Source organism: Chaetura pelagica, unplaced genomic scaffold (genome assembly GCF_000747805.2).
Source record: "Chaetura pelagica isolate M959 unplaced genomic scaffold, ChaPel_1.0 scaffold105, whole genome shotgun sequence".
Classification (NCBI taxonomy): domain Eukaryota; kingdom Metazoa; phylum Chordata; class Aves; order Apodiformes; family Apodidae; genus Chaetura; species Chaetura pelagica.
Genome location: NW_009953393.1, coordinates 1678185 through 1699985, shown reverse-complemented (window position 1 = coordinate 1699985; position 21801 = coordinate 1678185). Strand labels below are relative to the sequence as shown.

Sequence of the window (21801 nt, the reverse complement as noted above, 5' to 3'; positions counted from 1 at the left end):
TTTATACAATGAAAATTCTTCACCACCCACTTGTCTGTTTCTCCTCAATCTCCTGTTACTATCCAATCTTCTGTCTTTGAAATTAAACCAAGTTATATTATCTAAAGCCTACTCCAGTCTTTTACAAGATTTAGCTCTACTGTGTTTCATACTCCCTTCCTTATTAATGCCAACAAGAATTTCTGTTAAATTTAATATATTTAAAAGTAATGCAGACAACCTCTGATTTCAAGTTAATATATTTATCAGTGAAGTGATGAATTTTTAGCTGCCACAGAAAACAATACCCATGTATCTCTATTTTGATTTCTCCATGAAAAAGAATTGGAATGTCAAACTTTTGTGAAGTCCTGCATTGCTGCTAATCTTCTGTTTCAGTATGTATTTATAGTAGCTATTTTTTCAAGAAACCTCTCTATAGAAGCACCTGTAGTATTTTACAGATGTTTAAACACGAAGTCCTTTTTCTGTCAGACACAACTAAAGCTAATTTGAAGTATGCTGTATATATTCCTCATCCTATTATTGAAGCACATTTTCAGAGCACGACTACTGGAGACTGTATCTATTCAGGTGCAAAAGAAAAAAAAAGTACTTGGATCTGTGCTATAACAGCATTATAAATGCTGATACTATCAAAATATAACAGCTAATCAAATTATTTTAATTAAAAATATTAAAATGAAGAGACCCTGTAGAACAAAAAAAGATAAGCAGCAATTTGTCTCAGTTAAAAGGTTGAATTTCAGACTATTATCTATCACATTACTACTTCTAAATATGCTTAAGTGTTCTCCAGCACACTCACCTCTTTTTGACGGTACTTAATTGCCAGTTTCAATCTTGCAAGATCATTACCACTTTGTTCTTCTATCAAGCTATTATCATCTCTGTAATTAAGAATAATTTCCAATTCCCTGGAACTCCGTGTCTGATCCAGGAGATCTTTTGCAAATTGCTTGCACTGCCGAGACAGTTCCTCATACTCCGACTTGAATTCATTTTCGACTTTACTTAGTTCCTGCAGTTCCCAGCTCAGCTGAAAAGCAGTAAGAAAAGGATCCTCACTGGACAAAGCAATCAACGACGGGCTTGCCAGAGCCTTGTAGATGTTAAGTCTGGATCGAGAGTGGCGGAGACTGTCCACGTCTGAACTCGAGACACATTCGACACAGTTGCAGCGAACCTCATGTGGTCTGGGCACAGAGACCCCTTTCTGCACAAGGAGCTTTATGATTTCATAATTGTTGGTGTGGGCAGCCAGAATAATGGGTGTGATATCTGGTGTAAATTCCGAAAACTGCTTGTCCAGAAGCACTGGTGGCACCTGCGAAAAAAGGCAAAAATCCTTACAGGCCTCTTCGTTGTACAAGAGTCAGAGCAAACAAAGCCACAGTTTACCAAGTAGTACATTTACTGATTAATCTTTGCTTCTGACCACAGTTGAAGGAAACATAAGAAGTTTAACATAATTCAGTTAGCTAGGATAGTCTTCTTCTATTTAATATATTGCTACAAACAGGGTCTGTTTTTTCATAAAACCTTCCTGTACAGGCAATGATTTGTTAGAGCAAATGATTAGATAAACAAGGAAGAGCCAGACCCAAATGCTCCTGTCAGATCTCTTGAAGTGCCAGCTGTGAGCAAGATGGAAATCCTTTCTCATCTCCCACTGGTTAATCTCAGTTTTATAGGGAAGATGAAGTCATGGGGGCAGAATTGTGATTCTCAGAAGGAAGCAGTAAATAGGACACAAACAAGATAGTTATATAATAAAATGGCCACGTAAACGATAAATAATGTTCTCTTGTCAAGAAGGCTGGAAATATCACTATGTAGAGAAACAAAGATACCTGCTGCAAAGAGGTTCAGTTCTACATTCACATGTGCAAACATATGCTCTTTAAAGGAAAAGGTGTTATAGCAGTTTATAGGAGTTGGTAGCCCAGGGCCCCAAAAAGAAACACTAGAAGAGAATTTGTAAAGCCTCTTTTGGTGTGCATTTCTGTAGTTTCTATATTTTCATTTTAAGCTTGTTTATTTTACAATACCAGTCTCTAAAGTCTTTCCCAGATTGGTATAGATGCACTTCAGATGAACTAATGATTCCAACACCTTTTTTTGACTGTAGTCCTCACTTTCTACCAGACCCTTCTCAGGTGCTTCCATGATTTCTAAACATTGATCCTTTCTCTCAAATGAAATGACAGAGTGAGAATCCTCCCTAGTCCACCATCCTTCAAGCCCTGGCTTGTTTCTCTTGGGCTTGTTCCTAACAGGCCCAGTTATCTTCCCTTCCCCCTTAATATCTAGTTTAAAACCCTGTCAATGAGCCCTGCTAACTCCTGCCCCAAAAGCCTTTTGCCCCTCTGGGACAGGTGTATCCCACCTGCCACCATCAGGCCAGGTGTCTCGTATAGCAGCCCATGATTGAAAAACCCAAAGCCCTGCCTATAGCACCAGTCATGTAACCATACATTGATCTGCACTCTTCCTGATTATCCCTTCATCCTCTCTTGCAACAGGGATGGAGGCAAACACTACTTGTGCTCCAGACCCCCTAACCAGCCATTTCAGGGCCTTGAAGTCTCTCTTCATTTTCCTTGGACTCCTTGTAACAATTTCATCACTGCCAACCTGAAAAACTAGCAATGGATAGTAGTCAGAGGGCTGCAATGGTATTGGTATTGGTATTGGTGGTATTAATGGTATTGACAGCATCACTTATGAATTGCCTTTGGTCCACGACCAAATACAAATTCAATCCATATCAGCAAAGTGTTTTGAGTGATGCTTCTTTAGGAGGAGGAAAACCTTTGACTGAAAGGCATCTGAAGGCTTGAGAACTAGATGGTCACTGGGGAGAGGAAAAGATGTTTGACAGAAGTCTTATGACAGCATAATGATCTTGTTGTCAGGTGGAAAAAAAACACAAGTAGCTAAGAGAAGTTAATAGAAAACAAGTAAAGCATGTGAGAACAATGCAATAATGAGTTGAAAGAAGCTATTTTTAGAGCCCAGAGAGGGAAAGAAGTGGAGCAAAAAAATTAAATGCACAGAATCAGTGGAAAAGAAAACTAGAATGAAATTAAACTGAAAAGAAATGCTAGTCTGTGGATCTAAATCCATAAATAAAATGCAGAGATAATGGATTTTTTTTTCCTCCCTCTTTGTAATGGAGAGACTGTGTGTTTTGTACATTTTTTTAGCTGTTCTGTTTGTAAAACACCTAATGTTTGTTCAGTGGGACTGCATCCATGTGTAAGAGTTGCTATGTGTGTGGGCTGTAAAACGGGCCTGAAGCACTAATTAGCTAAATGAGAATACTACTTTGGGAGGTGGCCACTTATTACTGTAAAGTAGGGTGAAGAGTCAAGACTGGAGAGACAGTGTTTGGGATCACACATCTCTAGGGAAACAATCCCTGGCTGGCTCTAGCATATTTCTGACCTTGAGAAGCTATGCTGGATTCTGAGAAGGTATGTGGAGTCAAGAGGTGAAATCCCTTTTCTCCCTTCCCACACACTCAAACATGCACACCTGCCTTGGCACTGAGTAAGACTGGTATGGAGTCAATCTGTTTTAGAGTAGACCTGTGGTATGCCTGAGATAACCTCACAACCCCATGGAGAGGCAGCAGTCCTCCTGCCAGTCCTCCCCACAAGCTTACAGGAGATGCTAACAACCAGGGGCTGTGAGCTGGGCAGCTCCTGAGCTCGTCATGCCCCCTTCTGTTTTCCTCTTCTTTAATCTGAGGTGCAAACAAAAAGTAATGCCTTCGTGTACTGTGAGGGAGCATAGAGAAGCACATGGGTTTAAAATTACTCGAGGGGTAAGGAACTGTCCTGGTTTGAGCCAGGATGAAGCCAATTTTATTTTTACTGATTTTTTTTTTTTTTTTTCTTCAGTGAGCTCTCTTTTTAAGTAGCAGCAAATTTTCCAGCTAGTGGACTGATAATGCTAGAATGTTTATAGATACTGCCAAGAGACTGAGGGCACTTTGCTCTGCTTGTTAAATCTGCTGCTTCAGATACTAAAGGAGCAGAAGACTCATATCTACAGTCCTCCTGTAGGGAGGAGCAGAATAGACAGACGGCAAAGTTGGCCAGAGAATATTCCATGCCATGCGTAATTCAGGGATCACAGAAGTCAAGCCCCTTCCTTCCTTCTTCTTCCTTTCTCTACCATTCATGACTGGCATCTGGGGAGGACTACATCTATCTATCACCGTTCAGCCCTAGGCTCATGCGTTCATCACCCTGACAACTACCCACAGCTCCTGTCTAATTGGCCTCTATCTCTGAAAATGGTCTGGGACATTTTGGAACTGCTCACAGCTAAGGAGAGTGCCATGGGAGTTGCTGAAGGTGGGGGCAGGCAGTAGGGTTTTGCACATTCCTGAACATATATACTGTATTTATTTTCTTTTATCATTAATATTTAATTAAAGCTGTCTAGTTTAGTTTTCAATCTGGAAATCTCTCTCCTTGTTCTCTCTCTCCTTTCCCTCCCTGTGTGGGAGAGGGAAGGGTTCAAGAGTATTATTGGCACTGGTTTAATTGTCCATCCTGAGTCAAACAGTGACAATAATTTATTAGTGCCTCATGTGGGGCTGTATATTGAGTCCAAGCTATACATTCTGACTAACTCGTGAATGTTTAGAATTCCAGCTCTGATGGGAGGATTCCCTCAGATAGCTATGGGCACTGTATAGGGAGGATTTTTATGTGAACAGAAAGATCTATATTAGTAATGGCAGCAGCAGGTTCAGTTTTACCTCTCCATTCCCCCTCAGGCTGAATCTCCCAGCTTATGATCTAAATAGCATTGTTTCAGTAGGGATGCTTCTACTGAATTATTATAATTACTGTGGATGCATAGAGTGATCACAATTTGCTTCTCCACTGGCAAGGTTGCTGCCACCACTGCTGCTGCACCAAAGACTAGGGCCACTCCCACTCAATCCAAACAAGGAAAAGTTAAAGTTAATCCAGTGACTAGGAGCAAAGGAAAGAAGCAGTAATCCAAAACCACAATAATACAGTAAACAACCCCTTTTTAAAAGCGATGTTAGAAGATGTAATTGAAGGAGCAGACTCTTCTCAGATAAAGGGGCAGACCCCTTCCTAATTCAAACCATGACAGGAACCCAGCTGAAAATATACTGAAGGTATGTATGGCTGAGGTGGACACTCAGGTACAACAATAAACAGGTCTGTGCACTGTGTCCAGTCTCAGCTGTGGTGAGGACAAGAAACAGAATCTGGGCATATGTTTCTTCAGAGCATTATCTGGCTATGCCTACCCTGCTCTGTTTGGTCTCTCTTAATACTGAAAGCCTCCAGAGCCCCTCTGGTCATCTGTCACCTCCAGGCTGAACACTGTAGAGAGCCCTCCTGCGGATGCCTGTGTGCCCAGACCACTTCATTAATCCTGTCCAGTGTGGACAGTATCTGTTTTCTCACCTTTCTGTGACATCAAGAGGGAAAACAAGGTCCAATTCCAATCCCAAAACTCAGTGGTTATTGTAATCTTAGATTTATCCTCTCTTTTACTAACATATTATATAGAAAATAGAGAGCGCATGCATGTGCACAAACACACTTTATGGGCTCTCTAAATTACAGCTATGGTCAATATTTCTGAGGCTAGAAAGAGATTTAAAAAGCAGCAGAAGCTCAAACTTTGCATTAGTACAAGCAAGTTCCTGGGTTATCATAGGTCTGAAAGAGGTTTACAGGGAGGGATGTGTTGTGCCCAGACTGTCAATCACAGCTAATGAGGCTCCCTCTTAGCCCCGGAGTCTGGGTGCCAGAGATTATAGGAGAGAGCTGGAAGGGCAAAAAACTCAAGGATACAAAGCTATAAATGAAAACTCATCGACTACTCAGAGTATTTCTCTGTCACATAGCATGTCATTATCTTTGTACTTTCTGACAGTACTAAACTAATATTTGCCTCAAGCCCTGCCAGAACTGAAAGCTATCTTAACATGTCATTGACCGCAATCTTCTCTGAAAAACTGAGACACAACTTCAAAAAACATAGCATTACAATGTTTGACTTGTATATGTGGCCCATTAGGTCAAAAGTTTCTAGTTTTTCTCATAGCTTATCTAAACCTTTCATCTTATGGTAACTCAGCTATGAGGCTAATGCACATATTATGGAATTCATATCACCAAAATTTACTTAAATATAGAAGTGTGTATTAAATAATTTCAGCCTTAACTTACATAAACATTTAAATTTAAAGGGCAAACCCAAAGGCTGCAACTTTAATTACATCATGAGTTTAACCCCTGACCCTTTACCTCCTATTTTAAGATCTCCTACTCATTTAAACCAAAGATATACAGAATGCTAAAGCACTAAGGTCAAATTATTCCCTCATCTGCAGCATAATGTAGTACTTATCTTCTGAAGTCCTGAGTGCTCTCATAGCACTCAAAATGTTTAAGTATTTAACTGTTGACCCAGAGTACTTACTCTGAAGTCACCAGACATATGATGTATACTACTTTCAAACTACTGAAAAATAAGTCTCTTCAAAGAAGCAAAACTAAAGAATCAGCACACACTGATATTAGCCACATTACTTACATCATTGATGGAATACTCACAGAAAACACATGAATCTTACTTAAATCCTGGAAGCATGAGCATCTACTAGGTCTTACAGTCACTGACTATGACTGTGAGTTCCCAAGGCTTAGTAGTGGTGTAAATTACTATACACTTCAAGTGTATAGTACTACTATCAAGTGAGGCTGCTTAGATTTAGAAAGACCAAATGATTTTTTGCCATCTTATGTTTTGTTAATATTCTACATGATTATCAGGGCTGAGCAAAGCCCTGGTGATTGTGTATACTTGTATACTGTGTATCTGTACTGGGATGCGTAGGTAAAGAGAAGATCAAAGAGAAAAAAGGAAAGCATAGCTCATAGGCTGCACAATTCAAGGACACAAGTTCAAGGACATCAGATTTTTTGTTGCAATCCTTTTCTCTGCACTTACTGTAAGTGGCAATAAGTCAGTTTGACTTAGATATCTAACAATTTTTTTTAGATATGAAGTAGAAAAGCCCTCATCAATACGTCTTCGTTCCCTGTATGATCTGTGTGAAGAGAAGCCTCTTTGCTATGAGAGAAAGAGAAAGCTAGGCTAAATTAATGCCAGTTAGGTCTGTTTTCTGTCTGTATGAAATCAAAGCAGACAGACTGATTGATGATGATCTCTTAGATATCCCAGAAACAGAAAAACGATAACACTCAGTTTGGAAAAGGAGGAATTGAAAATTCCAAGTGCATTCTCCATTTCTCATAATGGCTCTCTCCTGAAATATCTTAACAGAGAGAATGAAAACTGTAATGTCTGTTTGCCTGCTTTTTAAATGCAAAAGCTCAAAATCTGTGTAAAGCAACCTACTTCCTTGGGCAAATGGATAGCTTGCCTGGTTCTTGTCTTTATTTATTTACAATTATTTGGCCCTTTGCTTGTAAAGGAGAGCAAATCCTGCAATGGCTTCAAGTAGTTCTGTGAATAAATTTCTGAGTCATGACAATAATGAGAGAATGGTTTGAGGAAAAATCTAAAGCAAAGGCAAGATGAATACATATGTCCTCTCATACAGCACCACATTCTATTAGGAAATTAATATAGGTGTGTCATCAAGCTCATCAGTTGGTTCAGCACCATTGCTTAATAGCTGTCACTGGCCAAACAAAAAACCTTGAAAATACTGAATTCTACATTTCAGTAGAGCCTGCAGCATACAAGCTATCTCTGCACATATATAGTTTTCTGGTTTACATTCTGGTTTATTAAGTTCTTCTCATCTTTGGTTTCATATTATTATAGCATCTGAAGTATACCCTGATTATGATGATAGAAGCAGGTCCACCAGGAAGGATTTAAAACATCCTCCTACCCAAATTCTTTTCCCATGCACTAAGTCACTGAGAAACTACCAGATAACTTGAATAACTTGAAAATATAACTTCAAGACAACTTTAATCCAGTTGTCACACTACTGTATGGGTCTGTACACAGTTTATCCTGAAAGCCCTGCTGAAACTGTACTCACAAGACTGCATGAACTGCAGGCCTGCAATGGTAGTCTCAGATTTGGTCAAAAGTCCTTTTCCCTGGTTCATATATAAAATGTATTAAGACCTCCACCTAAAATTCTAGACACATAAGAACATGAAACATCCCCCTTGTGTTAAATTATAGGATGTGGTTCACAGCAAATTGAGAGGACTGACTAGCCAAAATGAAATCCTGACCACAAGTTGAGACTTTGTGGTGGGAAGGTTTCTTTGGGCTGCTCCTTTTACAGGGAAGTATCTTTTGTCAGATTCCAAATTATGTCATGAATGGAAAAAATGGAAGATTCCTTGAGAAGAAAACACATAAATCTGACTTAAGGCAAACACAGCTGGGCAATTTATTTGCATCTCAGTACATGGCTTTTGTTACCAGTTCCACTAGTAACTGCAGGTTTCCAAGGCAGACCACCTCTTTCTGCTTCTTGTCCCAGTTGATTGCATTTTTTTTTAGCAAATGTTTTTCCAACCCAGGAAGATAAAGAAAAAAAATAATAAAATTGTCTGGGCATTTTTTAGTAGAAGTTTCTGGATTATTTTTTTATTTCTTTTGAAACATTATTCCAAAGTTTGCCTATAAACCCCCAACAGGTTGTTTCATATTAAATTACTGTGATTATGCTATTTTATTATAAGCATTCTAACTATTAATTTTATAAAATTTCCCATATATTTTCTTATAAAAATACTATATGTCAAGACAACCAAGAAAGATGTCTAAAAGAGAGAAACTTTGATAAGCAACCCAAAATAGAAATCTAATTTTTTATAGCTAGAGTTTGGCAAAGTAACCACTCCTCTTAGCATACAGCCAGACAGTTTATTTGGCAGACACAAAACTTGGTGGCTCTGTTATCTCAAGCTAATACTAACCCACAGTTACCTACAGCTCAGGAATCCAGGCTTACACTGCTGAGATCCAGGATGGGTATTTTTCAGTAGTGTTGCCATAGCTAATATAAAATCCCTGCCATATTTAAGGAGGCTTTAGTACTTGCCTTTTTGTGTATATGGGAATTTTTCAAAGTTAAATTTACAAGTTTAAGTTATCTTCATTCTATTTTTCCAAGTACAAGCTGAGTTTTCAAAACATCAGTGTTTTAATCTTTTTTTATCAATTACACTTAACCTGCCCTAATATGTGAGTGACCCTTTTTTCTCATGCTTTTTCAAGCTCATTCTATTATAGCTGAATCAATTTTTGTGTCACAATAGTTCCAGCATGGACTGATGACTTCCAGTCTCTCTTTCAGCCACACTGCACCAACAGCATTAAAGTTACATATTAAGAAAAAGAATTACAATAGCATTTAGCAATTCACTGAAACCAACATCACTTTCCTAAACAATGAGGATGACTTGCACAGCTGTATGGCACAAATAACAGGATGTTCTGCAGAACATTTGAGCCAAACCATGTGAAAGTATTTAGCAACAGAAGCACAGGATGGCAGGAAGGAACTTGTCAGAAGGTCTTGTTTGACTAAATCTAGGTCAGTCCCCAAAGATATTTGATCAATCTGTTCTTAAAGTCCTGCAGTGGGTAGGTGGATATGTTGCAGTATTTCCAGAATATGTTTGTGGTCTGTAATTTGCTTTACTTTGGTGCAGTTTAAGCCTAAAATGTCTTGTTTTTAAAATGTGGATACCAATAGTATACTACTTCTTTACAATAGCTTCATTTCTGTTTGAACAGTCTTATTCCTTCAGACTTCCCTTATGGGGAGTATTTTCTAATTTTTTGAACCTTCTTATGTCTTTCTGCACATTCCTTACCATTTCTGAGTAACACAAAGGACAAATTCACGTATATCTTATAATCTGTACTCATTCTGATGTGACCAAATATGGTATTTATTTTTGCACAGCAATATAATATTGTCCAGTTTTTTTCTATTAGTCTTGTTTTAACCCCACCCTGCTGTTCTGTTACCTTAACAATTTTCAATTCCAATATATACTTGATTGATTTTATTATTTTTTTTTCTGCTTGCTTAGGACCCTAGACTTTTCTTACTGAAAGGTTTTGGTTTTTTACAGAAATATTTTCTCTTCTTTGCCAAAACCATCCTGAATTCTAATTGTGTCCTAAACAACCATGTGATCCCCTCTGCTTTGTGTTGTATACAGACTTAACACAACCTCTACTTCATTCTGCATGTCACAAATTAATATACTGATTGGAACAGACATCTGCAAAATTGCTCATTTCATCCTCTGATTCATTTATCCTGTTTCACCAAGTACGGCTGGAAAACACATTGAGTGTGGTCTGCTCAAACTGTACTTTGAGTGACAGTTTTGGAAATCTTAGAAAACTCCAATTATATGATATGTACTGCTTTTCTCCAACATATAGAGCTCACTATCTGGTAATGAATGAAAATTATATTGTTATGACAAAATTTGTTGTTGGCAAAATCTTATAGGTTGCTGTTCATGTCCATGTTTTCTTCTAGGTGCTTACAAGAAGAATGTTTGATTATTTTCTTCAGGATCTTCCCCAGTATGAAAAAGTATAGATTTATTTTATTTGAAAAAGGAGGACAGAGAATTGAAAGGAAATCATAGAATCGTTAATATTGGAAAAAACTTTCAAGATTGTGAAGTCCAATCATCCACCCTAAAACCCTTAACCACTAAATCATCTTATGAAATACCATGTCTAACCCTTTTTTGAATATCTCCAGGAATGGTTCCTCCACCACCTCCCTGGGCAGCCTGTTCCAGTGCCTTACCAATGCTGTAAAATTAATTGATAACAGTTTCCAGATAGAATCAGACAGAATGATACTTGATTTGATAAATTTGGGACATGCATTTGTTGGACATGCCTGATGACAAAAGGCTTCAGGGCTTTCTTTCTCTTATTTTTCCCTCTTCCTCTAGGAGCTGATCTGAAACACAACCTGTACACAGAAGTGGTAATATTCAATTAGTTTTCCTGTGAGCATTGTTAGTGGACAGATACACCCTTCCTTCAGTCAATGTCAATACCCTGAGCAAGGGAGGGAAATGACTTAAAAGTAAACACTCAATAAAAGACTATCAGGATATTTTGAATTATTTTCCAGTTCTGAAACTCATATCTGCTCTCTCAACACAGATATTTTTGAAACTAGGTAGATAAGAGTTTTTTTCAAGTAAGAATTTTTTGCTGATAATGAAAAATTGCAACGAAACAGCAATGTTTTCACTCAGGAACAGTGAAAGAAGAAAATGAAAATGGTTTGAAAAAATATGTGAGTTAAGAAAGAAAGAAGATCTTCTGGAAATGATTAAAGGAGAATTTGAATTATTTATGTTACATCATAATAAAGCTCATGTATGGCTCTCTCAAGGTTTGCTTAATGAATGAAGCCAAAATGGAAACTTCCTGAATGTTCAAAGTAGACTTAGTGGGATCCTTTCCAACTGAATATTTTTAAATGGATACATAGATACTTTTCTCATATACAGAACAGTTCATAAAGGTAAAATAATTTCAGTGAAGTTTATGTCTGACATTCCATTTCCTGAGAAGCCCTGTCTCTGGTCTGATTAGAAAAATGTGGAAATGCTTTTTTGTCTTTTTTGCCTTCTCCCAGAATGGCTCCATTAGTCAGCTGGGGAGTCTGGAGGAAACTGGCTTCCTTCTGCAGTGAGGTCTTGAGAGAAATTATAGGAAAAAGAGTTCTTAGAAACTGAGCTGGATCCTTGTTTTTTCCCTAAGCTCCTCAGATCTAGAAACAAGAAAAGGCTTCTCACAGGCTAAGAAAGGAGCAAGATGTTTTTTGAAAAGGAGCTTTTGACTGATGAGCAATAACAGATTGGTGGCCTCTCTAGGTATCAACAAACTGTTTAGGAGATATGAGAGTCTCAGAGGGAAGGGTGGGAATTAGCTAAACTTCTTTACAACTGATTGTAATTATCTAGCATAGCAAAGTAATTTGAGATATCCTCACTGCTGGGAAGTAGATTTCATTTCTGAGAAAATTAAAAGGGTAATACTCTCAAAGAACAATGTGGGAATCAGGCAAATCTGCAAATCACTTAAAGAAAAATATATCTTTCAAAATATTATGAGAAAGGAATACAAAAGCCTATGGCAGGGACATAGAAACTCTATAAATCTGCAGAAGGGGCAGATAAATGTCATAGCAAGCTGCTTCATAAGTATGTTATTCCTGGTATTGTTACTCAGTGGTTTGTTATTTAACGGCACTGTAGTTATTGAACCATATTACAAGTTTTCCAAGTTTTACACAGGAAAAAAGGACCCGTTTCTGAAGTAGACAGAGACCCAGGCTCATGCAACTATGCTAGGTGTGAAAAACAGAACTTCCTTTGAGAGGCAAAGGATTGAAAACTGAGTATTAATACTGCTCAATGACATTCTCAGATGTGTTCATTTCCTTAATGACACACACCTCTAATTCTTCCCTGCACGTAAGGATCAATAGAACAATCCTACTGCTTACAAGGTTTTGGGAAGATGTAGTGGAGAAATGGGAGATGCACACATTATTATAACCTGTCCTATGCAGTGAAAGACCAGGAACAAAATAATTAGAGGTAGTTTAGGGTGGATACCTAGAAAGCCTTTGAAACTGATGCTGAGAATGGATTGGTTCAATTCCTTTAATACTGTGCATTGTTCTTGTTTCAGGTTAGTCTGATTTTAGCATTGTACTCCTCTTGAGCTTACTGATTGATTGCAGATCTTGACATGTACATATCTTGTAAACATGGTATGTCCTCGTAATAGATGGTTAAAGAGGTATTCCTAATGTGCATTAGTACATGGAAAGTTTTTTTTCTTTGTGCTTACATAAGCATATTCTTACTCAGTTCCTTGCACATAGTAACAGAAGCTTAATAAGTAGAAGTGTAAATGAACAGGGAAGAGAAATTTCATCCTGTCAGCCAGCTTGTTTGTACTTACAGTTGATGTCACAAAGCTCATTTGTAGCAAATCAAATGGTAGCAGACTTTTTTGCATATTCTGGAAATACACAGGTGCATCTGGGCAGTACACCATATAAGATATAAGGCTTTGAGGCTGGATATTTCTCCTAAACTGGAAGGAATATTAAGATATTAAAATTCCTGCAAGTTCTCTTAAAGAGATGGATGATTGAGATCCAAAGAAAATTCTGGAGTGTTAGCTCAGCAATATTACTAGGTACCAGAGAATTCGAACAAAAAGAGGATGAGTGTAACAGCCTCTTTAAAATCTCTGATGAACATTCATAAAATCATAGAACTATTCATGTTGGAAAAGACCCTTGGGATCACTGAGTCCAACCATCATCCCTACTCTACAAAGTTCTTCCCTAAACCATATCCACCAACACCACATCCAAACAACCCTTAAACACATCCAGGGATGGTGAATCAACCACATCCTTGGGCAGCCTATTCCAGTGTCATATTCATAACATTAAAAACAGGAAATTCAATCATGATGCACATAGCTGTGTAGAAATCAGCTTTCATAAATTTCACTGCTCACAGAACAATCTGACAAGGGATGCCCTCTGAAAAGAGCAAAACGGATGGAGTGTTGAGGGCCATACATGAACAAGCTTCTACACAGTAGCATTCTTCTGTTTGTTTGTTAGTTATTTTAATTTTCATAGAGTTTTTCCATGGCTGAAGATCTGGAAAGCCATTCATTTTAAGAATTATTAGGTATGATTGAATGCTTGACTCTCAAAGACTAAAGTTTATGTTGAAAAAGTCTTTTGAATTCTACTCTTCCTTGCATATAACTTATTTAAGAAGTACCTCCAGAGGCAAGTTCCAGGTAACTGCATTTCAGCACAAAGGCTCACAGACAAGGAAGAACTCTAGAATGACTCTTTGAAAATATCTTTCAGTGCAGCACTTTGCAGCACTGAAAGATTGTGTCCATCAGGAACTGCTGTGACTTTCAAAGAGTGTCTTTTTTGGTGGTCCTATTCCTAAAATCTTTGCTGGGTTTCTACATTGAACATTGTCAGAGAGAGGATATGTTGTAGATGAACCTTCAGGATGAGACTGATATCCAGATTTAAACACCTAATTACAGGGTCTATATGCGATTTAGGTTTTTAAGGTCCTGTTATATCCAGTGCAAATCTAGGGATCATCTCACTTGCCCCCATGTAGGTGTCTAGTGCTATTTCTCATGCCTCCAGGAATCCTGTGTGACCTCCAGTCACCACTCCGCATAGGCACGTCTCATGCTGTATCTGCCAGGCTCACACGTCTCATGGAAATACTAGAATGCCTCACATTTCACTTAGCCACTACATGTGAGACTCCACGGTGGCTCCCTGTTTGAGGTAGAGTCCAGGGAAATACTTTTCTTAGCTTACAGTAGACACTTGCTTTTGGTCAGCAGACCATCTAGCCCTTCATTGACCTTACTGAGAGCTCAAATACCTGTTTTACACATGAGCACCAGAGGAGTGATTCAGTTACCTAGACATAGGTATCTAGTACTTCTAAAGATACCCTAGAGAATCAGAGAGATCTACACAGATATGACACAAGACCTACTGGAGGGTCTCACCACTTTGTACAAGGACATATCAGGGGCAAAACTACTAATTGTCCTGAGAGGCTGCTATAGTCAGAGAAGATACTAGTTTGTTTATATTGCTCCTTCATGTTTATATATTTGCTATCTTCATAAACTAAATAGCATAGCCAAATGTAAAGATAAATGTCCATGTGGAATTCTAGACCTTAGAACACAAGACTACCCCTATAAAAAAGGTTCTATTTGTTGAACCTCTCAATCTTCTTAATAGATTTATACTACTGGCCTCAGATTGGTTTCCTAACCTCTTTTCGAGCATTGAAATGTCGTTCAAATCTTCAGTGGAAACTATCTCTGTAGCTGTTGTGAGGAAGCAAAAGCAGGTAGGTTTGGCACAAAAGGATTCCAGGCATGGCAGGTTATGGAAATAACAGTACAGGGCCTCTGATTGTAGAAGGCAGAGACTTTGGACATTTTCTTCTTTTATTTGTATCCTGTTGCCATTCTGATTGTAAACTTGAATGAGTGCTGTAAAGTGGGATTCAATGAACATAAAACAAAGCAAAACTGAAAATGTGACCTCATGAAGACAAATCTGACTTTTTCACAGATGTCATTTTTGCATTAACCTTCTGAAGATTCTAATTTACTTTAGATTTTCAAATATTTATAGCTAATCTGCTTTCATCTCCTCTTGGTAGAAAAGTGCTTTTGTTAGCAACATGAGCTGAAAACAAAAGTGAAAAAGCTGGCAAATAATGACAGAAAAGTGCTTAATCATTCCAAAGCTATAGCATTTAAAGTTTGATAGAATTTTGTTACCCCCATTGTCTTTGAACTAAATCTATATTTATCATCATCAATGTTTTCTGAACTTCTGCAAACTCTAAAATGGAAGATTAGATTGATTAAGTCATCACAAATAACACTACCTGCCAGGAACCTATCCACAAGGACGCTCCTAGTCAGATCTTTTGATTTTTTGCCAATAAAAAATGGCTCATCATTTCATGCAGGTCGAGAAACTATCATGCTCCCCCATATTTTGGTATGTTCCTTTTGCCACTGCTTCAATTTTGGAATATTATGGTTTAGTATTTGTTACAAGGTGATGGGCACATATTGTAGAACACATTGCCTACCTCAATATTGAAATTGCTAGCAGGCTGGTTTATGGCACCAGCACACCCATTCCCGAGTCTTTCTTTAGTAATTGTCACAGGTTTTTCTATGCAGCCACCCACCCTACCTCTGATGCATATAAACACAGACAATTTGGGTTTATTGCCAAGATGTAATGACATTTACATGCAGCTTTTTTTTTTAATCTGAAAACAGTCAACATCCCTCTGAAACATCAAATAACAATACTTTTGGAAATCATATCTCCACCTCATATGCAATTAGCCATCTCCACCTTTATGGTGTACCTCTTGCTACATATTGTTTTCAAGTGCCCAAGTGTTTATATGGAAGACTGAATATGTGGATAGGCTACTACATCTGTTTCATCAATAAACTGAAATATACCCTACGCAGCCTTTTGCGTTCATCTCTGTCTATCAGTATTTTAAACCTGTCAGAATAATCTAATTAATCCAATGCCAGTGGGAAAAAAATACTCAGCTACTCACTCAGGCAGCAAGGAGTGGGAAGGACCAACTTCATGCCCTCACATTCCACTTCAATACTGTGTACTTTAAGCCTGACAAAAATCACTTTGCATTGCCTCCTCCATACTCACTACTAGCTAGACTGTTATTAATCAGAACATAGAAAAAAAGGCACTTAGTTCATGAACTTCTGTGGGAGACATTTTCAAAACAAGAATGATACTTTAATCTCAACAGATGAAGAACATTATACAAGTGATTGTGACTGATATTTTCCAAAAGAGAGTTTCAAATAAGAAAAACTACAAGACATCACACAGTGCTCATAAAATCTTTCTCCTTCTTTCTGCTCCTGTTTCACCGATATGAGTCCCAGTTCTGTAACTAGGTGAAAATTTAAAAGAACATCTTAAAACAACAGGTCAAATACATATGTGGGGCCTACAACTTGTATATGTTCCCCTAATCCTCTCCATGATGACACACACTGTTACCTGGAGGACATACAACCTCAACATAACAGCTTCCCCATGAACAATGTTAGCTAGTGGTACAATGCAGGGTGGGGAAAATGACCCATGAGGCTTGGAAGGAAAATAATGGACTGAGAGTGCTCTGCACATAATAAGAGAAGCCTGACTGAGACTAAATTTGGGCCATGAGTGCTGCTTCAGAGAAGAGCATCAGCTTCATCTCATGACACTGTGAGTCCTCAAAGGGCAATTTCAAGAAGTAGAAAGATACTAAGAGACATGAAAGGGTGATGAGGCCACATATGGGGAATTTTCTAGGAGATTAGAGCTCTGTCAGACATGATAAGACCTCTGTCAGAAGTGCAGAATCTATGCTGCCAGCATCTCAGAAATGGAAAATGACTCTCTAGGCTGGGCTACTTCATGCTGTTTCCTGACTTTTCACCTTTAGACTTTTTATCTATTTCTGGGAATGCTGTCAGACTGAAGGCACTTTGCCTGCAAAACTGTTTATCCTTGCTGTCACAGTCTCTTCCCAAATAGTTTAGGTGAGTGCCTGAACATCCACACAGCGGCGTGCCCCAGTGGCCTAGAAACTATACTATACAACATCCTCACACAGGACTGTTCACTCCTCCCAGCTGCCTCCTACATCCCTTCATTCTCTATGAAACTACATGGCAACACTGCTAAAAAAGTAGAAGCTGAGACATGTTTTGGTATAAGACCAATCATTGCTTATTCTGATCCAAACAGCATGCAGTGCATTCAAATGAAAGACAACCTGGATAATCAACACCTTCTCTTCTGCCTTCCCTTACTCCAAATAATTATCAGTCAACTAAATGCATCAAGATTTGTAAAATATAACTTTAGTTTGTCACAGCAAAATAATGCTCTTTCTCTCCCCACCTCCCCCAAAAGTCCCAATATAGCAAACTTTCCTACTGATCCACTGGATAACTTCCTGTGCAGGAGTTTACAACTTCTGCTAATGCACAGAGTAGCACATAAATGGCAGAGTATGTTCTAAGGTGCTGGTCTCCCTATCATCAATATCAGAGGTCTGGCCAGACCTTCCTGTAGCTTTCTGCTAGCTTTTTTCACACTTAGATGTGGGATGATGGACTGTTGCCTCTTCTGAGAACATGCTGCCACCTCATGACCTGGCACCCAGGAACTCCAAAATATCCTGGATCCTTCTGTTCACACATGGTTAGAAAGTCCCTGGCAAGCACTGTGTATGTGGTGTACAGCAGCATTAGAAAATGTTTGGCTAGGTTAGATTCCTGGATTCACATCTGGTGTGCAAAATATCAGAGCTGCCATCTTCCTACATAACACTTGTCACCTCACCCCTCTCTTCTTCCAGATGCCATTTTCCTTATTTCATGCTTTTACCCTGTCTCTGGGACCCATATGCAACAGGACCTTCACCAAGGAATATGTTGCGTGTTTCTCTGTCCTTCAGAAATATCTATCTCCACCTTTTAAGTTTAGAAGGTTTGAGTTTTTTCTATTCTAATAAATACTTTTTACCCCAATATTTAGCCATCACACTGAACTTATCCTTTCTTGGAGCTTCGAGAAACTGCCAAGAAAATGCGTGAAAACCAATTAAATACAAATGTCCACACCACAGACTTATATTTTTACAGGCTAACAAGGCTTGAAGTCCACACAGAAGAAGGTGAGGCCTGGCTTGCCAGCTTGACTTTGACTGGCAGGACTCTGCTTCAGTCTGTAGGGTGAGCAAGCAGCAGAAACAGTTTGCAAGTATGAGATGGAGAAATTAAACATGTATAACATTTCCTAGCACAACAAGTAGAAGACAGAGGATTTTTCCTAAAGCAGTTTATCATGTGACCTTACTGGCAGTTTCAGGAGAGCAAACCACCTATGAGTGACAGGAGGTAGGTATGGTCTCTTTTCACCTTATACTTACAGCCCTGTAACAGCAATTTCTTTTCTCTGCATGTGGCATGACAGCACAGCACACAAAAAGACAGTGGAGTTAAGCTGATCCCAAAGACTTTCTGTCTCTCATTCAGGAAATGAAATGCACATTTCACAGCAATGTTGCAGAGGTGGAGGTAATTGAAGCAATTTTTACAAAGGTTTACTAAGCCAGAGCATCAGAAAGTAGGCACTGACTGTTAGGCACTGACTGTTCCTCTAATGTTGACTAAACATGAGCTGAGAAAAATTTAGATATCAAGTATCTTGCTGGGACACCCTGGAAATACAGAGGTGATGTACAAAAATAACTGTCACACTACAGGCAGAAAGATTTTCCTCCTCATAGAGAAACTTGCCTGTACAGTGGACAGAAGACATGGATAGAACTGAGGACACCAGCACCTCTGGGGAAGACAGTTCAAGGGTAACGTTTGATCTGTGCATTCAAAGCACCCCTAGACTGAGTAATCTGCTATACAGGAGATTTACTTCCCAAACTGCCTTGATGTCTGCTAACTTTTTGTTCCCAGCTGACTGGAGGAAAGCTGCAGAAGCTGAAGACTGCTAGCTTCCACCTTCTTCCCATGACCCTCTTTGCCCAGCAATGTTGTCACACAAACTGACCTCCTCACAACAGGACTGAGCCAAGAACATATCATTATCGTTTCTTCCTTCCCTGTCCTGAACTTCTTCCTCTAGCAATTCTCTTATGTTTGCAAATGCCAGGCTGGCACTAGCAAGGAATTTTTTTCAGACATCTGCAAAAGGCTGTCCCTAGGGTGTCCACCTATAAAAATACCCACAGTATCACAAGATTGACATTGAATAGTGAACAGGGAAGCATAAAAGCACTAGCATGTGTTTTTGCTAGCCTTTGCAGTCAGGTCCCCATGCCCTGCATCTGGTCTGTCAGCTAATACAATGCTACACAAATTCAAGTTTAATAACTGAGTCTTCAGTTTCACTTAAGTGCTTTGTAGCATCCTTAGAAGACAGCTACACCTCTGCTGCACTCTTCCCTGAATATACATGCATATCAAGGCCTTCAATCACTCAGCTAGAGATTCCTCAAGCAGGAAAGCATGCTTTGTTTTAAATACAGGTATTCTAATTTTTTTATGCTATTTAACCCCCATCTCATTTGTGGATGCTGCACGCAATTTAAAAAAATAAGAATGTTTTCTGCAGATAGTTTTAAAGAACAGCTTTTCTCCCATCTTGATTTGGCATTCAACTATCCATCAGGGTAAGCAACAAGTGATTTGGCAGATAATTCAAGACATACGGCTTTGAAGAACTGGTAATTTAAAAGTACTTGGACAAGTTTCCTCTTCTCATTCACCTTAATTTGTGTTATTCTCTCAAACCAGGACACTCTCTTACACGTGCTGTGGCAGTTGGTACAGCTAAAAATTGTAGGAAACGTAATGCAAGTGAGAAAATAACCTTTTCCTTAGTTATATTAACCCATACCACAAAACACCTCACTCACAAACTGAATAACAGGAGTCAAATACAATGCAAAGAAACATACATGCCTCATTGGCAGTCACCAGGTGGCACCAGATGTATCTGTATACTGATAATCAGCTTAAACCCCCTGTAACACAGGTGGTCTTGGAAATAAAAAGCACATTATTGATGGATGTTAGGTAAAGTCCAATGGGTGAGTGGTCAGTAGACTAGAGAGTTTAGATATAACTTTAATGAGCTCTGACTGTTGTCTTTATCTTTACAAACAAAAGCAATAATAAAGAGTAAAGTTGTAGTCTGAAATAGGAGGAAGGAACATGATTCTCTAGCAGAAAAAATACGTATTTCTGTCTCAACACTGGAAATATAAATTTTACTAAGTAATTCTATGCATCCAGATTTCACATATTTAGCCTATGGTAATCGGTTTTCGACCAGAAGGTATGTTTGAACATATTAAATATATACAGCTTTATCTGTTTCATTGAAGCATTAATGCAAAAATATAATCCACATTTACATTCTCTTCAGCATGACTTGCTCCTAAAAATAAACCAATGTGATTATCTACAGATAAGATGCTCATAGAAGTTTAATAGTTGTTGGGTTTCCCATTGCAAACAATGGCACCCGCATGGATGTAACCTGTTTGTTTAAAGGTCATTTTTTGAAAGCACTGGCTTGCAAACAATATTTGCATTTGCAATGAGCAAGCCTAGCTTTGTATAGACACATGACATGTCTCTGCTTAAATGATTAATGATTACTCTTCATGCTTTACAGTAATGGGAAGACCCTCAGCAAGTACAACCAGGCAAGCAATTAGAAGGAGATGTACTCCAGTGGAGTCTGGTGCTGAAGCAACACTGAAACAGTGTGTTTAAGCTCCAACCCAGAGAGATTATCTCTAAACTGGAACAATGCAGTTTGTGGCTAATTTAACACTGTAGTATGCACCCAAAAAGTAAGCCTTTCATCTGCTATAGCATGACACCTAAAACAAGTTTTAGTATTTTCGTTTAAGTGTTTCCATTAGAGTAGCTGTGGCACGTACAAAAAAGTAACCCTGAAAATCTAAAAACCTGCCCGAAACTTAGGCACTAGCATAAGGTCAATTTGTAGACACTAGCAAGTTCAAAAAAAGTGATTTATGCCATGTTAAGACATGTAATTGAGAAAAAAGCATGAGTTGCTCTCCAGGGATCTCAGTTTTTCTCCATTGGTAAGGGGAGTTGAGACAGCCAGATCAGAGATGAAACACAGCTTTGGATGGCTGTCATCAAGTGAGATGAACTCCACTCTGCAAATGGCAGCTTCCACTACAGAGGCTGGAGAATGGAGACAGAAGTGGTTTAACTGCCTTGGCATGAGGCCCCACACTGAGCCTTCCAGGTCCTGGAACACTGTATTAAGAAATTCCCATACATTACATTCTCATCTGCACTATGAGCTGAGAAATAATGAAAGAAGTTAAACATAAAGTGAATCTAGTTTCCTTCCCTTTCTCTGACATGAATCTGTTGTCATCATAAAAGAGCTCTGCTTTCACTGTCTCAAAGAGAAGGCAAACACACATTTATACAAAGGCCTACTATATTTCTTTCTTTCTGTAACAGAAAAGCATAGAATTCATGCTATTTTATCATAAAAAATTATACTCTTTC

At 38.6% G+C, this 21801-nt stretch overlaps 1 protein-coding gene across 3 annotated transcripts in view; it reads right to left on the bottom strand.

The window, feature by feature from the left end:
* TRPC4 (transient receptor potential cation channel, subfamily C, member 4) overlaps positions 1-21801 on the bottom strand; it is an 85987-nt gene that overhangs the window by 61628 nt on the left and 2558 nt on the right. For 2 of the 3 annotated variants that reach the window (XM_009998325.1, XM_009998326.1), the window contains exon 2: positions 809-1327. The exons of the other annotated variant lie outside the window; for it this stretch is intronic. In XM_009998325.1, the coding sequence (XP_009996627.1) occupies positions 809-1327 (519 nt within the window). The remainder of the gene's footprint in view (positions 1-808; positions 1328-21801) is intronic. 3 annotated transcript variants of the gene reach the window in all.